The sequence below is a fragment of the Sceloporus occidentalis genome, unplaced genomic scaffold, assembly GCF_023333645.1.
Source record: "Sceloporus occidentalis isolate IW3139 unplaced genomic scaffold, rSceOcc1.0.p SCAF_7, whole genome shotgun sequence".
Taxonomy (NCBI): Eukaryota; Metazoa; Chordata; class Lepidosauria; order Squamata; family Phrynosomatidae; genus Sceloporus; species Sceloporus occidentalis.
In genome coordinates, this window is record NW_028316987.1 from 71,972,534 (window position 1) to 71,997,343 (window position 24,810).

Sequence of the window (24,810 nt, forward strand, 5' to 3'; positions counted from 1 at the left end):
TCTTTCTCTCTAAGAGGAATGTGTATGGTTGTATATCTATGACTGCTTATAAAGAAACAGCCAAAAAGACTAACAAAGGTACAGACAGGCAGGTTGTGGCGATATTAGGGCTTGATAGGGCTGCGCAGCTTCGCAACTGTGGCACCACGTACAGACCCGTCAGCACAAGCAGCGTCATAGGTGCAAAGGAGCCACCTAGACTGGCTCTTTTTTGAGTGCGCATCTGTTCAGCCCATGTGGATGCTGCTGCACAGCTGCACAGCAAAGAGGGGCAGCATTTCACTGCCGGGCCAACTAGTCTTTAAAAATGCCTTGACATTCCAATACTTAAGAATCCTTAAGTGGAGTGTTGATGTTAATTCTGCCTGTCTGGATTTTACCTCTGGTCACAAGTTGGACACCAGGCTACCGGAAGGCAATAAAATGGTCCCCACACAGATACAAATTAGCTAATGAATGGCAAAAGAACCTCAGTTTCTCAGTCTAAAGAGATAGGGGTGGGGAACCACACCGGTTTCAACTGATCAATGTCCATAGCAATTTTCCATAGAAGAATTTAGTCATATAAGAACCTTCAACAAAAAATAAAGCAGCAGGAGTGCAATTAGAAATCAAGCTGATGTTGAAAAGAAAGGACAGAAATCTTTCCTAAATGGAATTACATATGATAAAGCAGATCTTTTCTTCTTCCATTTGTTATGACAGAGAGAGTGCCAACAGGAAAGTTTTCCTGCTTCTTGCTTTCATTATTTACTCAAATCATTTAGACTCTGCCACATTTTCATTAAGACAAGCCTTGAAGACAGCTTAAATTAAAATCATTATTCTTTAGCAAACAGCAATGTCAAAAAGGTAGCCAAGCTGCCCCTTACATTCCTCAAACATTTTTGCCTGAAGAGAAAGTCTTGTCTTTATTATGAATTTCACTTTAAGCAAAATGCAGTCACATTCTAGGGAACATGCAACTCTGACCCATCCTCCTACTACTGCTAAGAAATTCTGCTGGGTTTATCAAACTCTTCAGGGCTTCCTTTGACATTCCTCAGACATTTTGCTTACAAAGAAACTTTCAACATTCACTCTAGACATGATTTCAGCAGTCATTTTGGATGCCAGTGTCTCAGCTCTACTTGGTTAACTTTTTAAAATTCCAACTCAGTTCCCTTGCCTTTGCACTAGGTGGCAAAAGGCCAAACAGATACTCTAGGGGTCAGCTGTAAAATCCAGCTGCTTTTTCTGTACTCCATAAATACTCTTCTTGTCTCAAGTAGAGGAATTGCATATGATGGCTCACTGCCTAATAGGGATTTCGGTACACATGGGGTGTTCCCATTTGGGTAACATGTGAGCGTAGATACAGAGAAAGCAGCTGTTTTTTTTTTTAAAAATTGCTTACACTGTGAAGTAAGTGGTACATGATAGTAGCCCAAATTTATTTTATGACTTCATCCTAAACTACTATGGGGAGAGAATTATTTCAACAGCATCGATTTTGTATAATGATGGGAATGTATCAATCTGGCATATTGTTGCCAAGCTTCCAAACCAGCAATAGGGTACAGTGAAAATCCATGATATGCAGGGTTGGTCACCAGCAAGTAACTATTAATACATTGGTGTTCTACCTAAATACCAAATTAAAGTAATGATTTTAACTAACATGGCCATGTCTTTCACATTATTGCGTGAATTTGCATTGTTGGACCTGCAGTCACATCGGATCAGAGCTGCAACCCCCCCCCCCCCATGTGATAAAGCCCTCTGTAAAATTAATATATTGCCCACATTAATAAATTACACAATGCACACATTTCTGTTTTTAGCAAGGGTCCACCTACTATGGGATGAACTTACCACTGTCTCATCATTGAATTTCAGCAGCAAAGCAGAAAACACAATTACAAAAAAACCATCAGTACAAAATTGCTTGTCTAATGGGTTTGGTTGCAAATTGTGAATTTAAAGAAAGCATTTTTGGCTTGCTTCAATGGCTTTTATCGATGTGGTTCCAAAAACCTCAGTGGACACAGGATTACAGTTTGATGCCAAAATTTAGAAGCTTGATTTGCCACCCCCCTGGTTTTCAGGGGTACCTCGAGAGTTACAAATATGACCATAAGGAGAAGATATAAACTGTTGAGTAAATAAATGAAAAGGAATAACTGTTTAAAAATGTAAAAGTATGCCACTTGGAAACTGTGTTTCATCTACTTTTTATATAGGGTTCTTCCTCATATACGACGGAAGACTTTCTAACACTATCAGTCAGGAAGTAGTATTCGGCTATTCTATCCTTCTCTTCAAAACAGATATTTTTCTATTTAAAAAGAGACTGAAAATGCACCAGGAAAACATGGAGAGTTACAAAGAGAACAAAACCTTCTATGAAATCCTATAAAATCCCATGTCAAACACAGGGCATAAAAGTCTGAGCTAAAAGCATCCATAGGCAACAGAACGTATTTCAATAAATTGCAGGTATGATGCCTCCTCCTTTTTGAAATATAAATATGTATTAAAACAAAGATGACACCGAGCAAATTAGAGAGTCAAAGTGTCAGGACTACATACTGTATGAATTATTTATAAATTCCTTTTTTTACTTTTAGAATGAGAAACACATCACCGTCTAAAAATGCAAGTTTACTTTTGAAACCACGAGAAGGCTATCTGTGGTATTTCCTGCAGCAAGTCTTGGGTTGATTTGGTACAAGATCCTGTCAGTGCAGTTCACACACACACACACGGGGGGGGGGGGGAGAAAAAGCGAGGGAGAAAGAGAGCGAGAGAGAATTTGTACTAGACTAACTTTGTACTAGCCTAGCCCTGTTCAACATATGATTTAATATCCTTATTTTTTAAAGGATTTGCAGATTTAACGATTTTGTTTTTCGCACACATATGACTTTGCTGTCAAAAATGCATCATTGGCAGAACAATGTTAGTTGGCAGTATTTTATACATTTTCCCTAATATATATTTTAAAAGCAGGCAATCAACTCAATAAGTAGTCATGCTAGAGGCTGCTATAGAAAGCGAAGAGGGCTAAGGTTGCAGTCCTATACAGTGGACCCTTGGTATCCACTGGGGATTGGTTCCAGGAAACTCCATGGATACAAACATCAGTGGATGCTCAAGTCCTATTATATACAATGGCATAGTAAAATACTGTTCCTTATATAAAATGGCAAAATAAAGGCTTGCTTTTTGATTTTTTTTTTTCTTTGTGTGAATATTTTCAAACCGTGGTTGGTTGAATCCATAGATGCAGTCTGTGGATATGGAAGGCTGGCTGTACATTCCTAGCCCCTGTATACTGGGGAAAGCCCCTAGTGTACTGAATGAGACTTCTGTGTAGAAAGACTGAGTTGAAAATCTACAAATCCAAAATAGCAGGCCTGGAGGAGTATTTTCTGCAGAGGTCAGTGGCATGTGAAGCAATTACTTCTGCTAAGCTACTTATTTATTTAAAGTAGGGGTAGGAATTGTGTGGCCCTCCATATGTTGCTGGACTACCACTCCCAGCAGGCTCAAGAAGAACAGACAGTTGTGAGGAATGCTGGGAGTCTAACATCTGGAGCACTGCATGTTTACCACCCCTGCATTTAAGGCATTTCTGCTCTGCACTTTCAGCTGCATGAAGTACACAGCAGAAGTACTTGAATGCCATCTCCAAGACTGTTATTTTTTTTCTAGCTGAATTCCTCTACCCAACTGTGTAGTTTGACAGAAATTTGGCAAAGAAGCTTTCTAAAGTCATGTCCTCTCCATGAAAGGATCACAGTTGCTGACAATTTTTGTCTTATAAACTTGTTAAAGGCATAAGAGCTCTTCTAGAAAGAGAGGTGGCAAGCCTAACAGGCAAGACTCTTCCTTCCACTTGTGACTGCACTGGAAAAAGATAATTATTTACACACACACACACACACACACACATATGGTTGGCATGTACAAAAAAAGCATATTCCAAGAAAGTTATCACTACTGAAGAAGGACACAATAACATAAAAATGGGGCAGCCTTCAACCACCCCTTTTTCAGCCAGATTGGAGCCGTGGCAATTGCATGCCATGGCCTATTCAGGGCGTGAAAAGGAGCTGCAAAAAATGACTCCTTTTTGCACTCTGAAAAGGGAGCAGTAGCCATGGCACCACGACTATATGGCACTCTTTCAGTGCTGCATCATGCGGATGCAGCACCAGAGGAGCACCGTGATGCCGCGCTCTGTGTGGTGTGGCATGCGGCATCACAGGGTGTGCGTCATGTAGATGCTATGCCCCGACTCCGCCCCCAGGCTGGCCCAAAGTGCGCAGGGCATATGTGAGGCTATGCTTGAAGATTTTGTTTGGTCCATATTTTCTCCTGGGCAAATATACAGATCTTTTACACTTCTCTGGACTTTGCTAGGACACCTTTCTTGGCTCATATGTTCCCAAATACATATATAAATACCAGACAGCAATAAGAAAGGAAAATTGCCTGCAATGAGAACCTTATATGAGGTGCATTTTTTGAATGATTCCCTGATCTTTTTGCAGCCTGATAAAATGTATTTCAGAACATTTACTCTTTTTTTTTTTTTTTTTGCTGTTTATGTGCTTTATTGATATCCCACTCCCCCACTTCATCCTTATCACAACCTTTTGATGTAGATTAGGCTGAAAGAGGGTGACTGGCCAAGGCCACCCAATGAGTTTTTTGGCACAGTGAGAATCTGAACTCCCAAGTCTCAGCCCAGAACATCTCTATAGATCTCCCTCAATCCCCCACAGAGGCTTTTCATGGGTGGAGGACACCACGGGGAAAGGGCAGGATAGAGAAGGGAAAGTTCATTGTGTGAGCTTTCTTACATTTGCACAACACTGGATTTCACCCTCAGATATGCCACTAACAGGATTAAATTTGCTGAGACTGTCTTTAGAATTGCCTGGTTGTATGCTAGCTGCTTTTCTGAAGTACAGAAAAAGTCACGATGCTCCAAGATGACAGGGTGTGGCAGCTGAGGAAAAAATGCAGTTAAAAATAAACTATTTGTCATTCCTTCTGGCTTTGCATGTCTGAGGGACATCCATCAGATGGTGGTATCTTGGAGCATTTGGAGCTGTTAGTCATCTGAGGTCTATTGTAATTACAGGCCATTTTTCTCTAGTATCCTTTACATTACTACTGTGGTTTTATGAGTTCTGCTTTCAAAATGACTGATATAAAATTCCTTAACCATTTAAAGTTCAGATTCAGACCATCAGTACTTCTCTCATTAGCAGAATCAACACCTTCTAGTTTTTACTAAGGAGAAATGGTGTTTTCTATTTTTTTAAAAAAACTGCATGAAGAAAATGTAGGAATCTGCTGTTCTCTCTCTCTCTCTCTCTCTCTCTCTCTCTCTCTCTCTCTCTCTCTCTCTCTCTCTCTGTGTGTGTGTGTGTGTGTGAGAGAGAGAGAGAGAGAGAGAGACATTGGTGCTTCAAGAAACCCATTAAGGCAATTTGATCACTGTTTAGAAACTTTCCGAAAGGACAAAAAGGGCGGAAGTGGGATTATATCCACAAATATCCTCTTAAATGAGTAAAAAATCATCAAAGGAATAACTTTATCTACATAGGGACCACTAAATGTAGTGTTCAAACATGAATCAAGGAACATGAGAGGCATTGCAGACAGGGTCAGCCAGAAAAATTAGCAGTAGCAGAACACGTTATAAACCACCATGGGCATAAAATGCTATTTGAAAACACTGAAATTCTGGACCATGCCAATACCTATCAGGTAGAGGGAAGATATTGAAATTAACAAACACCTAGACGACTTCAACAGGAAAGAAGAAATACTTAAAATAAACAAAGTTTGGTTACTGAAAAATACCAAAATCAAGACCTAGCAAGTGCAAGTGCAAATGAAAACTACCCAGGATCAGAGGGGTTTCCCAGCAGACAAAAGATCATTAATTAAATGGATACCCTGATGCCTTGCTATTCAACAACAGATCAACACACAGATTAACATGTAAATCACTTTCTCACTTCCAGGCCAGCATTCTCTGAAGATGCCAGCCACAGATGGTGGCAAAATGTCAGGAATAAATTCTTCCAAAACATACCCACATAGCCCAAAAAATCCACAAAAAAACAAAGGAATCATTATTTATTTCACATTAAAGAGCCTACCCAAAACATAGCTTCCTCTGAAGTAAATCCTATGGATGGAGCTAGTTTCCTAGTAAGTCCACTTACAACTACAGTCCACTTTCAAATCTTATAATTCCATTATAATTGCCACAAGGGCATTTGTTGTGCTAGATACATCTCCAAACACCAAGGATATGTTATAGGGAGCCATGATTGGTCATCATTTTGAGATTTACCACAAAATAAAGTTGTATCTTTCATAAATGGAAGCACTGATGTAAAGCAGCAATTAATTGACTTGTTTTAAGTTACAAAATCATCCCTTCGTAATTCACAGTGGAGAGTCCCTTATTTATTTAGCTTTGCTGCCTTTTCTCTTACCACCAGATACACATCATATTGTAAAAGAAACAAGAAATCTTCATACCTTTATATGGTCATGTTCACAGTTCTCTCCTCCATTTGTACTAAATGCTAGAAAGCTGTAGTTGAGGGTGTTACCAGTTGTTGTTTGGATGGTCCAATTGCAATATGTATCCGGAGGATAGTTATTAGGGAAGTTTAAGCTCTCTAAGATGCCTCGGCTACGGTTGGCAATTGCAATTCCCTGGCAAACTGAGGAAAGGCATTTAAATACAGGTTACGCTTTCTTCCTTTTTTTTGGGGGGGGGGGATTAATTTTTTATTAATTTTTAGCATGAACAATCTAACTTACACTCACCATAGTATAAAATCAAAGATAAAGAAATGGAAGGAAGAAAAGGGAGAAAAAAGCAAAACAAAATGAACTTATGTAAGCTTTGGTATACTAAGTTAGATCTGACACAATGAGTCTATTCTAGCTGGAATGAACAGTAGCATTTAGGCCAACCTTCTTTTGTAGAAAGACAGGAACAGATCAAGTGAGAAAAAGAAACACACATTTCTTTAAAAGTAAGGCTAGTTGTCTCTTCAGCCCCAACAATATCACAAACCAGCTTATCAATAGTTTCATTCACAAACACACATTGACTTAGTAGGAACTCTTAACAAACTGAGTCACAACTGCAGCACCACAATTATTTTGGGCTTTTTGTTTGTTTGTTTGTTTGTTTAACTTCTGAAAGATGAAAGATAGGACAAAGAGGGAATGATATGGATATATCACTAATGTGCACACACAACAAACATTCATGCACGTATATCCCAAGAAGAATGAGCCCCGTGCTACACTTTTTGGATTAAAGGGATGTCTAAGAGTTGGCATGGTTGAAGATGAACATCCTGTTCTATGTACAGATGAAAAGTGTCATCTAATCAATGGCTTGCATCTTTGTGGTCTGAAATGAATGTCCTGCAAGAATGTGTGGTTTCTCCAAGGGGGAGTACTGAAGAATGTTGTGCTGTTTTTAAAACCCACACATTAATGTGGGTAACATGCAGTCTGAATAACTCTCAGTTCTTGAACAGCTTTTTGTTTAGAGTACAGCAAAATTATTGAGTCAATGAGATCTACTGCATCACTGTTTCATAAAGGTAGCAGAACACTGGCCACATATGAGGATGGGGGTGGGCCATAATATGATTAGTTAATTAGATTTAGTGGACTGACCACTGAACTGAGAGAATCCAGGTTCAGTCTTTATTTAGCTAGGAAGCTAAATAGATATCCCCAATAGATATATAAATATGATGCTTCCCATATAGATCACTCTAGATAGAGCTATAATGGTGTTGTGGCTGGACTATGACTTTGGTGACCAGGGTTCAAATCCCTACTCTGCAATGGAAACCCAGTGGGTGACCTTAGGCAAGTCACATTCTCTCAGCCTTAAGAGAGAAACTGGCAAAAAGCCCTCTGAACCAATCTTGTGGAGAAAATCCTGTGACAGGCTTGCCTTAGGGTAAGTATGCGCCTAAATTTGAGTTATGGAGGACTGGGTGCTATTGCCTTCATATATTTTCTTCCCATAAGCACTTCTAATATACAGAATTCTAGACCAGATAGACTTATGTTCTTAGAGGAGCAGTATGCCAAGAAATATTGTAGCACCTTTGAGACTAACTGAAAGAAATAAGTTACTAGCATGAACTTTCTAGACTTACCTGCATGCATCATGCTAACAACATCTTTCTTTCAGTTAGTCTCAAAGGTGCTACAAGATCCTTTTGCATACTGATTTTTCCAGACTAACACGGCTAAGTCTTTTCGGTTCTTAGAGGATGAATGAGAGAGGAAAGAGGGAGAGAGGGGGAGACACAGAGAGAATTCTATTATAGTTCAGGCTTATATTTGTCTCTGAGTCTTGCCATTACCATATTGTAATCTGTACACATGAATAAAGTTTGGGACTTTGGAAAGAATTTTCCAAACATGGAAAGAATTTTCTCACATTGTCTGGAAAAGATATAGTGAATATATGTGTACAGATAGCACACACAGCATTCATGCCATTGAAATCAAATTGATCCAACTTACTTTGTTTATAGTGAGCAACAAAACCTCCTCCTCCCAAAGACCTGTCTGTTCTTAATTTCACATACAAACTGTTCCCAGTAGAGTGGATTGTGGGTGGTATTTCATTGCCACAAAATTTGCCCAGGATCTTAGCATTGCTACTGTTACCATCATAGACCTATAGTTGCAAAGAAACAAAGATGTTAGTTTTTTAAAAAGAGTCCCATTGCTGTGAAAAATGTTTGATATGAATACATGAAACTACTACTACTACATTAGTGCTGAGTTTGGGAAATATGTTTATTGCAATGGAAATCAGTTTGGTATATATGAAGCAAATATCCCAAAGTGTGTATGATAAATGTTGTGTAACCATATGTACAGTTACTTGGTGTAAGCCGGATTAAACCCAGTGGCACATATTTCCAAGTACAAATGCTTGCAAACTGGACTCAGACATATCTAATTCAGAACACTATGACATGGCTGCTGCAGGTTTTTTTCTTTTTCAACAACCACTGTATTGTGAAGTCAGAGGCTTTCATGGCTGGTGTCCATAGTTTTCTGTGGTTTTTCTGGGCTGTGTGGCCACATTTTAGAAGAGTTTATTCCTGACATTTCACTTGCATCTGTGGCTGGCATCTTCAGAGAGTGGTGGCACCCCCATATACTTCCATGCCACCACCCTCTGACGATGCCAGCCACAGATGCAGGCGAAACATCAGAAATAAATTCCTCCAGAACGTGGCCATACAACCTGGAAAACCCACAGAAAACTATAATCACTGTATTCTGATGCTATAATGTATTTACTAAGTGTAATTATATACTGCTTTTCTGCCAAAGAGTTCAAGGTGGTTGGCAGAAAAGCAGTTTATGAATATAGTAAGTCACAACATTATCCACCTGGGCAGCATGGTGGTAAGGAATATTAACCTAATCCCCTGAACAAGGATACAGGAAATGCATCAGTTAACAAAACTTCTGAGAATTAAGCTTTTTTAATAAAAAGTCTTTGGGGCACACATGGTCAGAAACAGGCTCCTTCTCACTCTTCCCATTTGATTGAACATAAAAGCCTCCCCATCGTTCCCTCCCACCTACAAGGCTTGAAGCTGTACTGATGAATCTGTTCCTTATGTGAAGCAACTAACTGGAGACAAACACTTTAGGTGAGCAGATTTACAGTGACATAGGAGTTTAAATAACCTGGCTTACCAAGTATTACCATACTCAAAATGCCGCTGGCTGAGTGCAACCCAGCTAACTTCCGGGTAGAAGCTGTGCTCAGCCGAACAATTTACAAAGCCAGGAGCTTCCTGGTTTTGAAAAGAGGCTGGCTGAGTACAGCTTCTACCCAGAAGATAGCCAGGCTGCTCTTGGCTGGCAGCATTGGCAGCATTTTGAGTATGATAATACCTGGATGCATCCCGAATTAAGATTCAAACTGGGAAAGGTAAAATGGATTATTTAGTGATGCGGTAAACTCCTTTGCCTAAGTCCTTCCAAAGAAGCTTTAGAGAACTGTGCTCATTTAGATTGCTTTAGTGAGATAGAAATGATGAACAGGGGGAAAAGGCAAGGCAGACATCTTTGCATTTTGGAAAAAACTTTCAAGTGCTCTACAGAAGATTCCAAATGTTTTAAATTCCTTATGCAAGGCTCACCTGAACTGATTGCTTTCTTCCACATGTGCGTATTGCTAGTTTTAAAAGTTTGCTGAAAAATGAACTTTTCTTGTTTGTGCTGTAAGAACTTATCCCTATTCTTTTCAGATTGTTGTTGTTGTTGTTATTGTGTGGTGACTCTTTTTCTTTTTTGGCAAGATTTGTTCAGAGGTTTGCCATTGCTTTCTCCTGAGAGCATGTGACTTGCCGAAGGTCATCCAGTAGGTTTAATGGCTAAGCTGGAAATCAAACCCTGATCTCCAGAGTTGTAATCCAACACTCAAACCACTACACCATGCTGGCTCTCACCGATTCCTCTTTTGTTAAAGAAATAATGTAGAGGAACACATACATTTTATTCATTGATATATATCCCCATCCCTCTCTGTTTCTCCTCATGTATTTCAGAATAAGAGCAATGTACATTTGCCCTGTACATTGCTTTCCCATAGTCAAACCTGACTGGCTTTGTGGCACTGTGATGTGATGGCCCTTAAACTGGCTGAGATAATGCTGTGATGAAGGCCTTTAAGTTTAAAAAAAGGCACTATTGGTGCCAAGGTAGTAGCATAGCAGTGAAACTATGGTTCCAAAAGATATAAGATGTTCACAAAAGAACAAAAGGAACCTTTTTTGTAGATTCTTTGCCATGCCCCAAAAGTTAACTTCTGGTTAAAAAAAATATATCAAACATCATAGAATTTTGGCCTGGCACTTATTCAAAGCATATCCAGCATAATACCAGCTGATGAACTATCCATTTACCTAATATGCATTTTAAGGAGCAACAGAAATGGCCAAAATATACTTCATTTTGATGATAAGATTTTTTAAAATGGGCATTCACTATGGGGTAAAAATATATTCAAATGTTTTGATTGTGAAGAACATTCAGGTCTTTTACATAACCTTTTGAATATGGATCACTAGACAGACAATGGTGTTCTTGTCAGAAGATGCTCTGCCTTTATTCTACTAATTCATTAAATAACTTTGATAACAGCCTGATAGGCAGGACTGCTGTTGACATCCATTCATTCTAGTTAAAGCTGAAATATTTTATACAAAAACAATGATTTGTGTAAATGAAATGTAAAGGGGAGAATGCAGTAGGGATGTACAGAAACTTTTCCATATACATAAACAGGCATTCTCTCAACTGATCTGTCCCTTGACACTTGTGAACATACATTTACAAGGAGAAACACCAAGCAATGGTGTATGGGCCTGCAAGCATTGAAAAAAACATTTCACTGAAGGGAGAATAATCCACTTTACATACAGCAAGATAATCAAATTGACAACGTGGATGTGACTCTAAGTGGAACTGATCGAATTGGATTTCAAATGGGCTTCCATGACTTGACTTCAGCAGCCAGTAGCATTCTGCATTATGGTGATAAGGCATAGGATAGTTTGGGGACATGAAGATTCCAGACGAAGTTGCAAGAGTTCCACCACAACCTGAAAATAAATGCATAGGAAACAGAATTCAACTGCACTGACCAACATTTGCTCTGCTTCATAATCAATGGCCAATATATGTGTGTGTGTGTGTGTGTGTGTGTGTGTGTATACACACACATACACACACACAGTTGCCCCTCCATTTTTGTAGATTTGGAGCCACGTCCCTCACCTGATTGTGGCTGGCAAACAGAAGGGGACCAAATGGGATGTGCATCACCATTCAAGCCAATGGGGCTTGAATATAGGCGATTTGTGGGTTTTTCAGGCTATGTGGCCATGTTCTGAAAATGCCAGCCACAGCTACTGGTGAAACGTCAGGAAAAAACTCTTCCAGAACACGGCCACATATCTGAAAAACCCACAAAAAACATTATTTATTTAATATTCATCTTGTCCATCTTTCAGCACTTCTGTAACCCTTTTTCACCAGCTGCCCACATAGGCTCAGAATGCAAAGAAAAAAGATTACCTTTCAGTCCAACCATATTTATATATGTAATATACAAGGAATGTATTTTGAATAACCAATGCAGAAATGGAATATTTATTTCTGCTTAAATTTTTTCCAGAGCTCCTTAACATCTGTAGTACCCCAGGGTGGCCAGCAGATCCATTGCCATGGGTGTGCTGAAACCACTCTCAGTTTTATGGCAGTTCCTCTGGGTTGTATAGGACACATTTAGAAGTCTTGCTTTATTCTAGTGCCAGGTTTTCAAAATAGCAGTAAGGAACAATAGCAATTCCACACATGCAGGGTTGACAGTCAGAAAGTAGCTGTTAACAAGCTGGAGTTCTGCTGAAATACCAAATGAAAGTAATAATTTCAGTTAACTTAGAGCCCAAACAGACAGGCCAAAATAAAGCTGCTTCAGGTCACTTTGGAGGTATGCTGTTTAAATGACACATGCATCTTAAGAGGCCAGAAGCTGCACTCCAGTCCTTAGGACTGGAGTGCGGCTTAGGCACGGCTTTTGGCCTCTTAAGACGCCAGAAGCCGCACCAAAGCCATGCATCAATCCTAAGGACTGGAGTGCAGCTTTGGAGCAGCTTCTGGCCTCTTAAGATGCATGTGTCATTTAAACAGCATACCTCCAAAGTGACCCGAAACATCTTTATTTTGGCCTGTCTGTTTGGGCCCTCAGTCACATTTTTCTCTGTGAGATTAATGCATTGTCCACATTCATGAATTGCACACATTTTAAATATGGAAATTTTGGCATCTCGTTCAATCTATATAAACAGAAAAGCTTTCCCACCTCAAATAGGGTCCATCTCTCAAAATTATGAACATCTGTCAGTCTGATAAAGTTATGTCGTGGAAATGCTCCTGTACAAGCAAGAGCAGCTGCAAGAGGACTGGTTATAAAATTACATGCTGTGATCCTTAGCAGAATTGGGCACTAGTGGGCTTCCCTTTGAAATGACTTTGACCAATATGTTATTACCAAAGTAAAAGCCCTGTTCTCTGTCCTCATCATCTGTATGCTGAGTAGAAGAGGTTTATCTGAGAGATGCTGCCAACAAAAATGGAAATGCTATTAAAGATGAACCTAAAGTGAATGAAGCCAATTATTCTGATTTTACCTGTAGATGTTCCATCCCAGTAAGCTGAGAATCCAGTGTATGAATTATATACATCACTTACAAACTTTATCCACAATTTGTTGCTATGGGAAATAATAAGAGGAGGCAATGATGACCCACAGAATTTTCCAATTAGAGGTGATGTCTCATAACCTCCATCTCTACAATTGGGGAGAAAAACATATATATGATCAGACCCATTGGTCTTTATTAAGGATATATCCACTAAGCATCTGAGAGGTTTCTATTATTTCTAAGGCTCCCTAATCTCAAAATTATTATTAAACGATTCTTGATTTAAAGACAAAAAGAAATCCTATAAAACAGAAGCCAAAAGCTACACCAAACATGAAGAGTTGCAGTGCCAGTGGAATTAGTGGTGCAAAGGCAGATGTGCTTTAAAACTAGTTATTCAGAAACAATAGAACTAATTTCTGTATAAAAAGGCTACAAACCATGGAAAAATTATTTTTGGACTACAGCTTCAAAGTGGTCATGCTGACTGGGGGATTCTGGGAATTGTAAAAGAAAACCTCTTCTGTGTTCTTATTAGGATGGATCTGTCCAAGAGTACATACTGTAGATTCACACTACAAATCTGACTTAGGCCCAGTACAGACTGCCCCAAAGGGGCAGCCTGCACCCACCCCTTTTTGTGTTGGATTGGAGCCAAGGCAACCTCACTGGCAGCCCCAATCCAGTGTTTTCCAGGTCATGGAGAAGCAGCTTGGGGCTTCATGCTCCCGAACACCCAGACAGCCAGGAGGAGAAAGGGGTGGCCCCTTCCCCCTCAGGATCATTCCCACGGCTGTGTAGTTGCCACAGGAACGAGTCGCTCTAGGAAGGAGCTGCGAAATGCAGCTCCTTCCTGCAATGTCAAAAGGGCTGCAATGTTGCTTCCCTGCGTGGCTGTGGGGACTCTGCACAGCATGTAGATGAGAGGCCGCCATGATGCCAGTGCTGCCACAGACTAGGGTTAGGGAGCGTGTGGTTGGTGCGCGCTCCCTAACTTTGTATTGCTGGCAGCACGCTGCTTTGTGGCCCTTAGAACAGACAAAAGAAGGCAGTTTTTCACACAATGCAAAATTCACAAATGGAATTCAGTTCCAAACAATTTAGCGATAAGAACCATAAATAGTTTTAAAGGGGAAGTTAGATAAACTGATGGTATTTAGCTCTATCATTTACACAACAGCCATCTCAAATATGTATCCATGTACAGTACCAATGTTGCCAAAATCTGCACCATTCACACCCAGTAAAAATATGGAGGTTTGAGAGTGTTCTAAGGTTTGCAGAAATGCAACATCTCTTTAGGAAACAAATTCTTTAAGAGCCTAATGGAGAACATAGTTAGGATATACAGAATGCTGATAGTGTTGTGAGAAGGAAATAGATGGGACAGAACAGAACATTCAGAATTTTCCACAGGAATACGTCATATTGCAACATTTCCTTGCAGGGGCCAGCTGTAAACAGCTACTAGCCATAACAATAAAGTGACCCATTGATGTCTACATAATTTTCAGTTGGGAAAAAAGGCTTTCCTGGTCCTAAAACAGCCCAGGGACACAAAAATATGGAATATTTGCCCTCCATGCTCTCTAGGGATTGTGGGGGCATTTGGGGACAAAATAGGCAGAAAGGTCTGGGGAACCACATAAATAGCCTTGGAGACTCCACACAATTTGTGGGCTGCACTTTTCCCTGGTATAAAAGAAAGGGTTCAGAAAGGGTTCCCCTAGAAGAAAGGGTTCTCCTTGAAGACTCCCACATTCTACTCAGGATTTTAAGGAAAGCTTGATTCTAAATTGCCTTTTGAATACAATGGTCTTTTTTTTTTTTTTTTTTAATCACTTCCATCCTAGCTTGGAAAGGTTACTTTTTTCAGCTACAACACTTAGAATCTCCCAGCCAGCATGGAAAGACTGGTATTGCCATCAAGTTAGTGGCAGTTATTTTCCCCAGTCTAGAGGAAAACAACTGAACTATAACTCTCAATTAGCACAGTTAGTAACTATGCTGGGATTCTGAGTATTTTAAACCCATCCCATGTAACCTTGTGAAGCTCTTCCTAGGTTGAATCTAGTGATACTAAGACACTTGTCTGACTGTTTCACAAAGCATCTAGACTACAGCTTTACTCAGCTCATTACCAAAGATGCCTTGAAATCTATGCTTGAAATAGCTCCAATTTAGAAGGGTCTATTGTTATACAACTTTGCTTGAATAGTATACTCCTTACTTCCATTTAATGAGGAAATGTATAAGGGAGAAAACACAATTCACTGATAGAGCACAGGCCATTTGTAAAGAAATCTCAGTTTCAAACCCTAGCATCTCTAGTTTAAAATTTGAGTAATGCAGAAGAGGTCTTCTGCATTGCCACTACCAATTAGAGTAGACTATCCTGGATTAGTTGAATAAATAGTCTTGTGTAATAAAATGCAACTTCCAACATTGCCAACAGACTGAAAAATGACTTTTTTGGATGACATCCTCCAGAATCATGTTGTAAAGCATATCTAGCTAAAGGGAGTTTGATTTTGGTAGGGGTATTGGAATAGGAGTCATTTCTGGCATCTTACAAGGTTTTAGAAGGACTATTATTGCAGATGCAGAGGCCATGTTCTGCATGTACAAGATGCCAATTACAAGGTGCCATCCTTAGCATCCCAAACTAAAATGGATGGAGTAAGAAAGCCTTGGGAAGGCCCTGTTTTAAGAACCTGGAGAAGCATAGCCAAAGACAGGAGGTAATTCTGGGTTCAGATGCACAACAAGAGAAATATTGTGACAGTACAAAGCTGTTTCATTAGCATATACCATCTTACCCTACAATTCTAGCCAGTGAATTTTTAGATAATATTATAAATATAGCAAAAAAAAAGCAAACTTGCCTGAGTTCTACATGATCATTTAAACATGGGGCTCCAGACTCCAAGGAGAAGTTGGTAAAGTGCAAAGCGATCTGTTTGTTGTTCCCAACATGAATCCTGTATATGCAAGTCATTTTGTTGGGATAGTGGTTGGGATAGTTTGGAGATGTTAACACACCAGAAGCCTCCGTGTATTCATGTGAGCATGCTTGAAAGGGTGGGATGAAGAAATGTGGGGTGAGGACAAAAAAAAGCACCCAAATTATATATGGTAAATTTTACAAGACATTTGCAATCAGAGATTCATGGGAAATCATCACACAATACCAAGAACTAAAAACTACTTGTGCAACTAGCACACACACTCACACTGTTTTGGATTATCCCTTGTCCCTTCAATCTGAAGTACATAACTTGGAAAGATTTTTTTTTTTTTGGATTATAATTTCCAGAATTCCCCAGCCAGCATGGCCATTGAACATGTGGCTAGAGAGATTATGAGAATTATAGGCAGAGTACAGACCGCCAGAAAGTGGCAGCCAGGAGCCGCCTCTCTTTTCTTCATAGCCGCGCTGCAGCAACGAAATTGCGTGTTGTGGCTACACGGAAAGCAAAGGAGCACTGAAAAGCGGCTCCTTTTAGCGCCGCCGCAAACTTCCTGCGGCGGTGCAAGCATGTCACTCCTGTGCGCGCCCATCTGGATGGCACGCAGCAGTGCCAGCGTCGCTACGCGTGCCGTGTATACAGCGCCGCACAGCAATGACATCCTGGTGATGTCCTAGGATTGCAGGGCATCTAGAAACGGCGTGTTAAAGGACCTATCTGTCGAGGGCCATAGTTCCCCCCAAAAGGTCACCTTTCTAAATGCATCCATGAAGTAAAATGAATTAATCAAGATGTAGGTTGGGTACAATTTGCTTAATAGATTTTAAGAGAGCCTACTGTGTGCGTAAAAGTTTTTGCAAAACAATATTTTAAATAAAGAGAAAGGGGGATCAGAGGGTGTTAAGTAGTTCAATCCTTGCTTCAACAAAGTAGTTTTTCCTTGTTTCTTTTTTGGCATTTGATTTCTTTCTTCCTTTCTTTTGGAAGGTGAAGCCAGGCCATAGAAACTCACCAATATAATAAAAATTACTAACAAGGGATCACAGTGGCGAGATCTATCTTGGCATTTGCCTTTCCTATGCCACATTATGGCTTTTGTTAAAGGAAAAAAGTGATTTATTTATTTAATTGCTTATTATAAATAAACAAATGATAATTTGTTCCTAAGCAGCAGGCATTCTGCAGTATGTCTCCTAGCACCAAGCATTCTGCAACACTTAGGTAGTTTCTGATCCCATCTCAGAACATTTTAGGGATTAGACAATATGAGGGAGGCAGGCAATGGCTCAGGCAACAGATGTTAGAAAGTGGCAATGGCATTTGTTTCTCTCTGTATGGATACAGAATTGAGAATGTTCACAATCAATCATAAGCCTCCTAAATTAGCCTTCTGCCTCAGATGATATCTCATTGCCAGAGTTCAAGCAAGATTCCAATGCTAGTTCACTGAGTTTTTGCATGAAGACCAAACAAGAGGTGCCAGCTTATCCTTTGCCTCATAGAGAAATTTGAATTGGTCTGATCCCTCTTGTATCAGCATGTAACTACTGATCCTAGGAGGAGAAAGACAAGGTGGCCCCATGGGGGACTGAGCACACTCTCTCCCCTGTGCCATCCCATCTTTCTTGTCATGAGGAGGAGAATGGGGCATGTCCTCATGGTAAGGACAGGACAGCCTTGAGGGAGGCCAAGTGTGCCCCTGGAAGCCCCATACCTGGAGCCCCACCCCCCGCAGCGGGTGACACCAGGAGTAGGTACGCCACTGCCCCCATGGCCATTCCATGGGGAATGGGTAAGATCAGAGAAATGTCTGGCTGTGTCTCTGTAGCCAGATGCAAAATGATTACATCAGCACTGAAATCTTCCAGTGTCCAAGATGGCCTAGACAGGAAAAAGATGCAATACAGATAGGATAGCCAGCCAGAGGGGAGAACTAAATAGGGTTTGAGAGAGCTAAGAATGGTTTAAAAGTTCAGGGTTAATGCACAATCTAATTGTGTATTAATAAACATCTACCCATTTATTCTTTGTTTTTTAATACTGTGTTGGGCTGTTCCTATTAAAAACAAAACTAACAGCTTCATTTATATACCGCTTCATACTGAACTAACAGTGTCTAAGCAGTTTACAACTGTAAGCTAATTACATTTTGACACTCTGGTCATGCTTACCACAGTGAACCCACTGAACAAAATATCCATTGGTTCATATAGGGATCACCTTGAGTGCCTTTAAAAAGGACATTTGCAAAGGAAAATGTACATGCTCATATGCCACTAACAGGATGCCAGCCTTTCTGTGGTAAGCAAAAAGGTAAGCAAAGCAGTAGAAAATCATGGGAGGATTGCAAAAGGAATACAAATGCCTAGATCCTCTAAAAAATTCTGTAAATGAGCCAAGTGCACAACAAAAGCCTAGTCTGGAACCAATTTTGTTTTTTTGTAACCCAATAAGCCATTCTAATAACACACATAAACTTAAGGGGAGATGTGGTTTAGGCTTGCTCTCAGCCTAAAAAAAAACCCATGTAAATCCAGGCTTAAAAAGTTATCTGTTCTTCATTGTTCTCCCAAAGATCTCAAGGATGGACCAGGAACTCTGAGTTACAATGGAATAGTTGCCAAATACACTGGTAACCACACAATGGTCTAAAGAGATTAAATACAGATGGCCAAGATGATTAAACATGAACATCCTACTGGGCTACTTTTCTTTCATGAAAATCTATCCAACACTATTCCAGTAACTGCTCTGTTTGCCCTTTTCAAATTGGAGCAGAAGCCCTTTTTGGTTTTGTAGCATCCAGCTACTGGATTAAATGCTTCATATTTGAATTAGAAATTAAGCACGCAAACTGGTTTAATTTTTTTTGTTGTTATTTGTCATACTCACAAGCACCAAAGCATTGCATTATGTCTTGACATCATTAATAAAAACTTGGATGAGCTTTTGTTTCCGTTCATTTTTAATATATAAATTTCATTTTGAAAGAAAAGACTAACTGTATTAGAGAGGTACACAATTTTCTCAGCCAGTATATAAAGATGGCCAGGTCCACCTGGTTCTGATTCGAGCCAGTTCAAGCAGTCAAGTTGGCTCTGGCAGAAAGCATAATAAAATTCTTGGAAGCTGAACCATGCAAACAGTCAACAGAAAATTAAAAACACTATTGGTGTTGTTGCTTTCTCATGCATTACTGCATAAACCAGAAAGTTAGAACTGGGATATTTCTTCACCTACACACCCAATCTAAGAGTAGAAGTATTAATTATTAGTAGAGGTTCTTACTGTAAGAGCAAACTCATGCCTGATAACATTTTTTTGGAGAGTATGTTTGTCCCCTTTGTCCTGATATTTTTAAACTCCTCTGTTTGCAACTTCTTTCAACCTCCAATTCATTCCACAGCCCCCTACAGAAAATATCCCCTCTCTTTTCTTTTGCAGGCAATGGAATAAAATATCAGCACTTGAGGTCCTGCTGTTGCTGGCACACAGTGACATAATTAACTGACTTAATTTTACCAATTCAGAGAACAGGAGGAGCACAAACACAAAGATCCTTTGTGGGGAAGCTTAAAAGCAAGCTTGTTTAGAAACATTTCACTCCAGCCATTTCAAATTGAATCTCTATCTGTTTTCAACTAGAGGCGTGTGCGTTTGCCAAACACGACATTCACATCCAACCTTTGCCCCTTCAAAATCCAGGGCCTAACTAAGATCTTCTTCTCTGCTGAAGTTATTATTCACTAGCGGTAGCCCTAATCTGCAAAAGGCAATCCTGGCTTCAACTGCTATGAACTGTTACATCCAGACTACATCCATGTAGTGTTTCCTAAAGGAACAATGGCTATGTTAAACTGGAGATGGGAGTTAAACATTTCTGGAGATTATCACATGGGGAAAAAGATTCCTTTTCCTGTCCTTATCGCGCAATCATGAAAAGATTTTCAGATGATGCCACACTTATCCGGTCATTGTCCTATCATTGAGCCACAATTGACTGTGATCGTGTGAAAGACTTTCACATGACATTGTGCTTATCCTGTCATTGAAGTGGAATTGTCCTGTCATATTGCATTAACGGGAATTCGCGTTAATACAATTCCACTTAAATGACAGGACAAAGTGTGATGTCTCTGAAACGCTTTCACATAATCATGATAAGGATGGGATAAGAATGGGAGAGCGATCTGCTTTGCTCCCAACCCCATCCTATCCCCATGTAATAATCTCCTTTGTCTAATCAACAAGTTTATTATCTCCACTTGTGTTTTGGTTAAATGTACAGCATGACTGCATCATACACGGGTGAAAGCCGTGCAGCAAAGAGTCAATGGCGCCATGTGCATGAGCCCCATTAGTTTCAATGGGGCTCAAGTACACACAGAAACTTGCCTTATGCAGTGGGGTCCGGGACAGATCCTCACGTAAGGCAAGGGCTCACTATACAATAATGAGAGTGTCTACACACAGGGAAGAATTGTTAAAGGCTACAAACTAAAGAAGTTATGTTCAATAAAGAAATGTGGATTTATATCCAACCGTTAGCCCAATCTAGTTGGGATTAACAACTGGAATTAAAACAGCATGTTTAAAATGAATTCAGAATATTGATTTGACTGAATCAATACTTAGAACAGTTACTTTCTCAACTACTGTTCCTAGTATCCTCCAGACATCACACTAGGGACTGTAGACCAAAATGTAACTTGGGGTCTAAAATGCTTTCTTCAAGTGTTTAAAGTTTAACCACTTTCCTACTTTTTAGGTGGATTACCTCCCCCCCCCCCCCAGGTACTAAAAAGTAATGGAAAAACAATCAGTAAAGCAACAAGCAATGCAAATATTACTAAACTTGTTTGCAGTGTTAATAATAATGAGGTTATCTTTTTAAAGGATGCCCCTATTTAATAAGAACTTTAATTTAATATTTTTGAAGCTATTTTTGCTTTGCATTGTATAGATTAATAATGCCTTTAAAAAAAAGATATATGACATGCATGGGATCTGCCAGAAAAGTCTGTTGACTCATTGAAAGGATGTTAATTGATCAACTGATTAAGTGAAAATGCCTGTTAGTTGCACATAGTTTATATAAAAAATAAATATATAAAAATAACAGAAGTTGTTACATCTGAAGTCTCTTTGATTTTACTTCATCTGGAGCTTTTTTATGCAGCCCAGTTTTCACTTTCTATTATGCAGTAATTACACTGAGAAGTTTGGTCCAAAACATTTTTGTTCTTTTGGTCCATTTATATCTCACCTTTACTTTATTAAATCATTAAAGGAGATACACAAGATAAGCCAAGATGGTCTTCCATACAGTCACTTACCTAGTGTCCCCTCTGCCTATACCCTAGCACCCATTTTTCATGAAACCTCTCTTACTTTCTCTCCCTTGTATCCTGTTTCTGGGAATTTCCTCTATAAATGAATCATCTGGTTGCAGGCACTACTTGGTGCTAAAGAAAATGAGTTTGCTAGCACCTCCTACACACATTCTTTAAAAAATAGTTCAGACACTTAAATGTTGACTATAAGCTAGAAGACATAATGTTTTAGACACTATCTTAAAGTTAAAAGAAAGAGATATTTTGCAGTAAAGGACTGGGGGAAATTTCTCAAGAAGAATATGTATTTTCAGACACATAGAGTTTAAGGATATGTCTTCTTAGATACATGAATATGCAAAGGGATTTTGTAGTGTTTTTGAATTAACTAAGATGAAGAAGCTGGAGTCTACTTTATTGGATGTTAACTTCATCAAAATTCAGAGACAAACCATATTAGTCTGGAATATCAGTATGCAAGGGGATCTTGTAGCACCTTTGAGATTAATTGAGTGAAAAAAGTTCAAGACTTGTTCTACTTCCGCAGATACATGGTATGAATTGATGCCCAGGAATCACTTTTATAATCAGAGAGTGAATAATCATATGGCCTGCACACACCACATAATTCCCTCCATCATTCATATGGTTATCTATTCACCCTTGTCTTAGGAAACATTTTTCCTCCTACATTTGTCCCTCAATGACCATAGTTAAACCAGAATTTGTCACCTCATCACCATACCCACAAGTTTTGTATTTCTATGACTATTCATACAATCTAGTTACAGAGGTTCTTCCTGGACACCGGTTTACACCATGCATCTGAGAAAGTAGACCAAGTCTATGAAAACTTCTTTCACAGTTAGGGTTGAAAGAAATGGGCAGGAAGGAGCAGCCAGAAGCCACTCCCGATCTTATCACTCTGGGGCCATGGTGGCCACACACCATGGCCCTGCTGCTACGGTCCCAAAGGAACCACAGAAAGAAGTGGAAAACATCCACTCCTTTTTGGGTTGCCTTTTTGCGTGGCTTCAGTGCAGCTTGGTGGTATGAACTCCTATTCTCCACCATCACTCCCTTCTCCTTTTGTGTCGTGTCTTTTTAGATTGTAAGCCTGAGGGCAGGGAACTGTCTGACTAAAAGATTGTATGTACAGCACTGTGTAAATTTACAGCGCTTTATAAATAAAGAATAATAATAATAATAATAATAATAATAATAATAATAACTGTCTAAATGCCACATCCCGAGAGCAGATGGAAGGTGTCCCTGTCTGCCTTTCTGTTTGGGGCCCATGTCTCAAAAGTGCTACAACATCCTGTTGCATACTGATACTTCATCAGATGCATTCATGCATCTGATGATGCAGACTTAAGCCTACAAAGCTTATGCTACCAACTTCTTTCTGTTAATGTTCTCTTTCTGTTAGATTTCTTTGCATACTGATCCAGACAAACACAGCTATGTCTTTGATACATGAGGTTATCAACAATACAGATGTTTGGTATGGCCTGAGGCAAAGGACAAGAGGACTCCTTCCTTCTATTCCATGTACAAGCTGACCAACAGCTGTAGAACAGCTGACCAGTGGAATCCAACATGAACATCTGCCACCTGAGGTAGTTTTCTCATTTTGCCTAATAGTAGGACTGGCTTTGGGCTTGAAACACTGGCACAGTACTGTTGTATGTAAGGGGGGGGGGGGGGATTGATGAGTATAGCCTGGCAGTGCCTAGAGGCTGCAAACACAACACAACTAAGTCTTCAGCAGAAACTATTCTATATGTTGTCCAAAGCAACCAGTTTAATTAAACTCAGTTCTGTCACATCATTCCTCATTCAATTACAAAAAGATCCTATGTGGTATTATTTTTCAGGTTTATCTCCTCCTATTGACGAGGGAAAAAGAGGCAAGGATCCTGACATTAGAAATTAAGCATTTAATCATTGGACTAAAAGACTTATGGGACATATTTACTGTACCTGTAGCTGCATTCAGTGAAACATAACTAACAGAGAATCCCTCTGAGGCAATATTGTGATTTGTCACAAAATACAACGTCAGTATGTTGCCACCACTGGTCATAGATGGTGGCACTGACCTCCCACAGTACCTGTAACAAATCAGTGATAATTAGCTCATACATTTAATTAAACCCTATGTGATCACAATTTCCAAATTCAATATTCATATAATGTTAAATGTGTAATAACCTAAGGTGAACAAATGTTAAATCAGATATTTGAGTGATGTATTCAAGTATTCTAGAATTCATTTTAAAATGTTCAACTGATTTTCTACCTGTCCAATTAATAACAAAAAGAACAATGGGGCTGCCTATAAATTATATTATGCATTAGATAAGAAATGAAACCCTGGGTATTGATTAAAAGGGGGTGATGTATGATAAAGGAGGCACAGATTTCTAAAAGACCTTGAAACATATTATATGGAAGAACTCAGATAAGCAGGCTAATAGCATTATCTTATAGACATCTGCTCAGCAATAAGTCCATATGTGTGGCTACTCAAAAATAAGTCAATGGGACTTGCTTCCAGCTGAACATAATACAGGATTAAAAGCATTTAAAAAAATGTTACCCAGCTTTCAAAATATATGTTTTATACATACCGACCCAGCTTTGTCATAGTGTTGTTGTCATAAATTTCAAGGTAATCTCTGCTGCAAATGTAGTCAAATTCCAAGTAAAAATATGTGAAGGTCAAACTGATTAAGTTACCAGGCTCCACTAAGACAGTCCATGTACATCTGACACCATGTGGGTAGGTGTCTAGGTAGTCACGAGTTGTAATGGTTCCATTCGGTTCTGTAAGAGTTCCCCCACATGCTACAATAGATAGATAGATATACTTTTTCAATTAAGACAGAATAAAGCAGATGTACAGATAGATGATGATGATGATGATGATGATGCAAAAACAGAAAAACAGCCCTGCCAGAGACATGTGAATGGCAAATTACCTGTCAACACATGGCAACTCCATGAATTTGATAAGTTTTTTTTAAACAGAAAGAATATTGAGAGGTGGTTTGTCATTGTCCTTTAAAATTTAGCCTTCACCCAAGTGTTAGGGAATCCTAGGAATTGTAGTTTATTGTGGCACCAGAGCTCTCTCACAGAGAAGGCTAAATGTCTCATAAGACTACATGTCCCAGAATACCCTAGCATTGAGCCAGGGCAGTT

General features: G+C 39.4%; 1 protein-coding gene across 1 annotated transcript in view; it reads right to left on the reverse strand.

Annotated features, from left to right (window-relative positions):
- Nucleotides 1-24,810, reverse strand: part of CUBN (cubilin) — a 147,553-nt gene that overhangs the window by 100,981 nt on the left and 21,762 nt on the right. The window contains exons 14-20 of the mRNA XM_089534019.1: nucleotides 24,237-24,453; nucleotides 23,587-23,717; nucleotides 16,184-16,370; nucleotides 13,284-13,444; nucleotides 11,512-11,693; nucleotides 8,584-8,740; nucleotides 6,553-6,740 (exon numbers count right to left, since the gene is read on the reverse strand). Coding sequence (XP_089390145.1) covers nucleotides 6,553-6,740; nucleotides 8,584-8,740; nucleotides 11,512-11,693; nucleotides 13,284-13,444; nucleotides 16,184-16,370; nucleotides 23,587-23,717; nucleotides 24,237-24,453 — 1,223 coding nt within the window. The remainder of the gene's footprint in view (nucleotides 1-6,552; nucleotides 6,741-8,583; nucleotides 8,741-11,511; nucleotides 11,694-13,283; nucleotides 13,445-16,183; nucleotides 16,371-23,586; nucleotides 23,718-24,236; nucleotides 24,454-24,810) is intronic.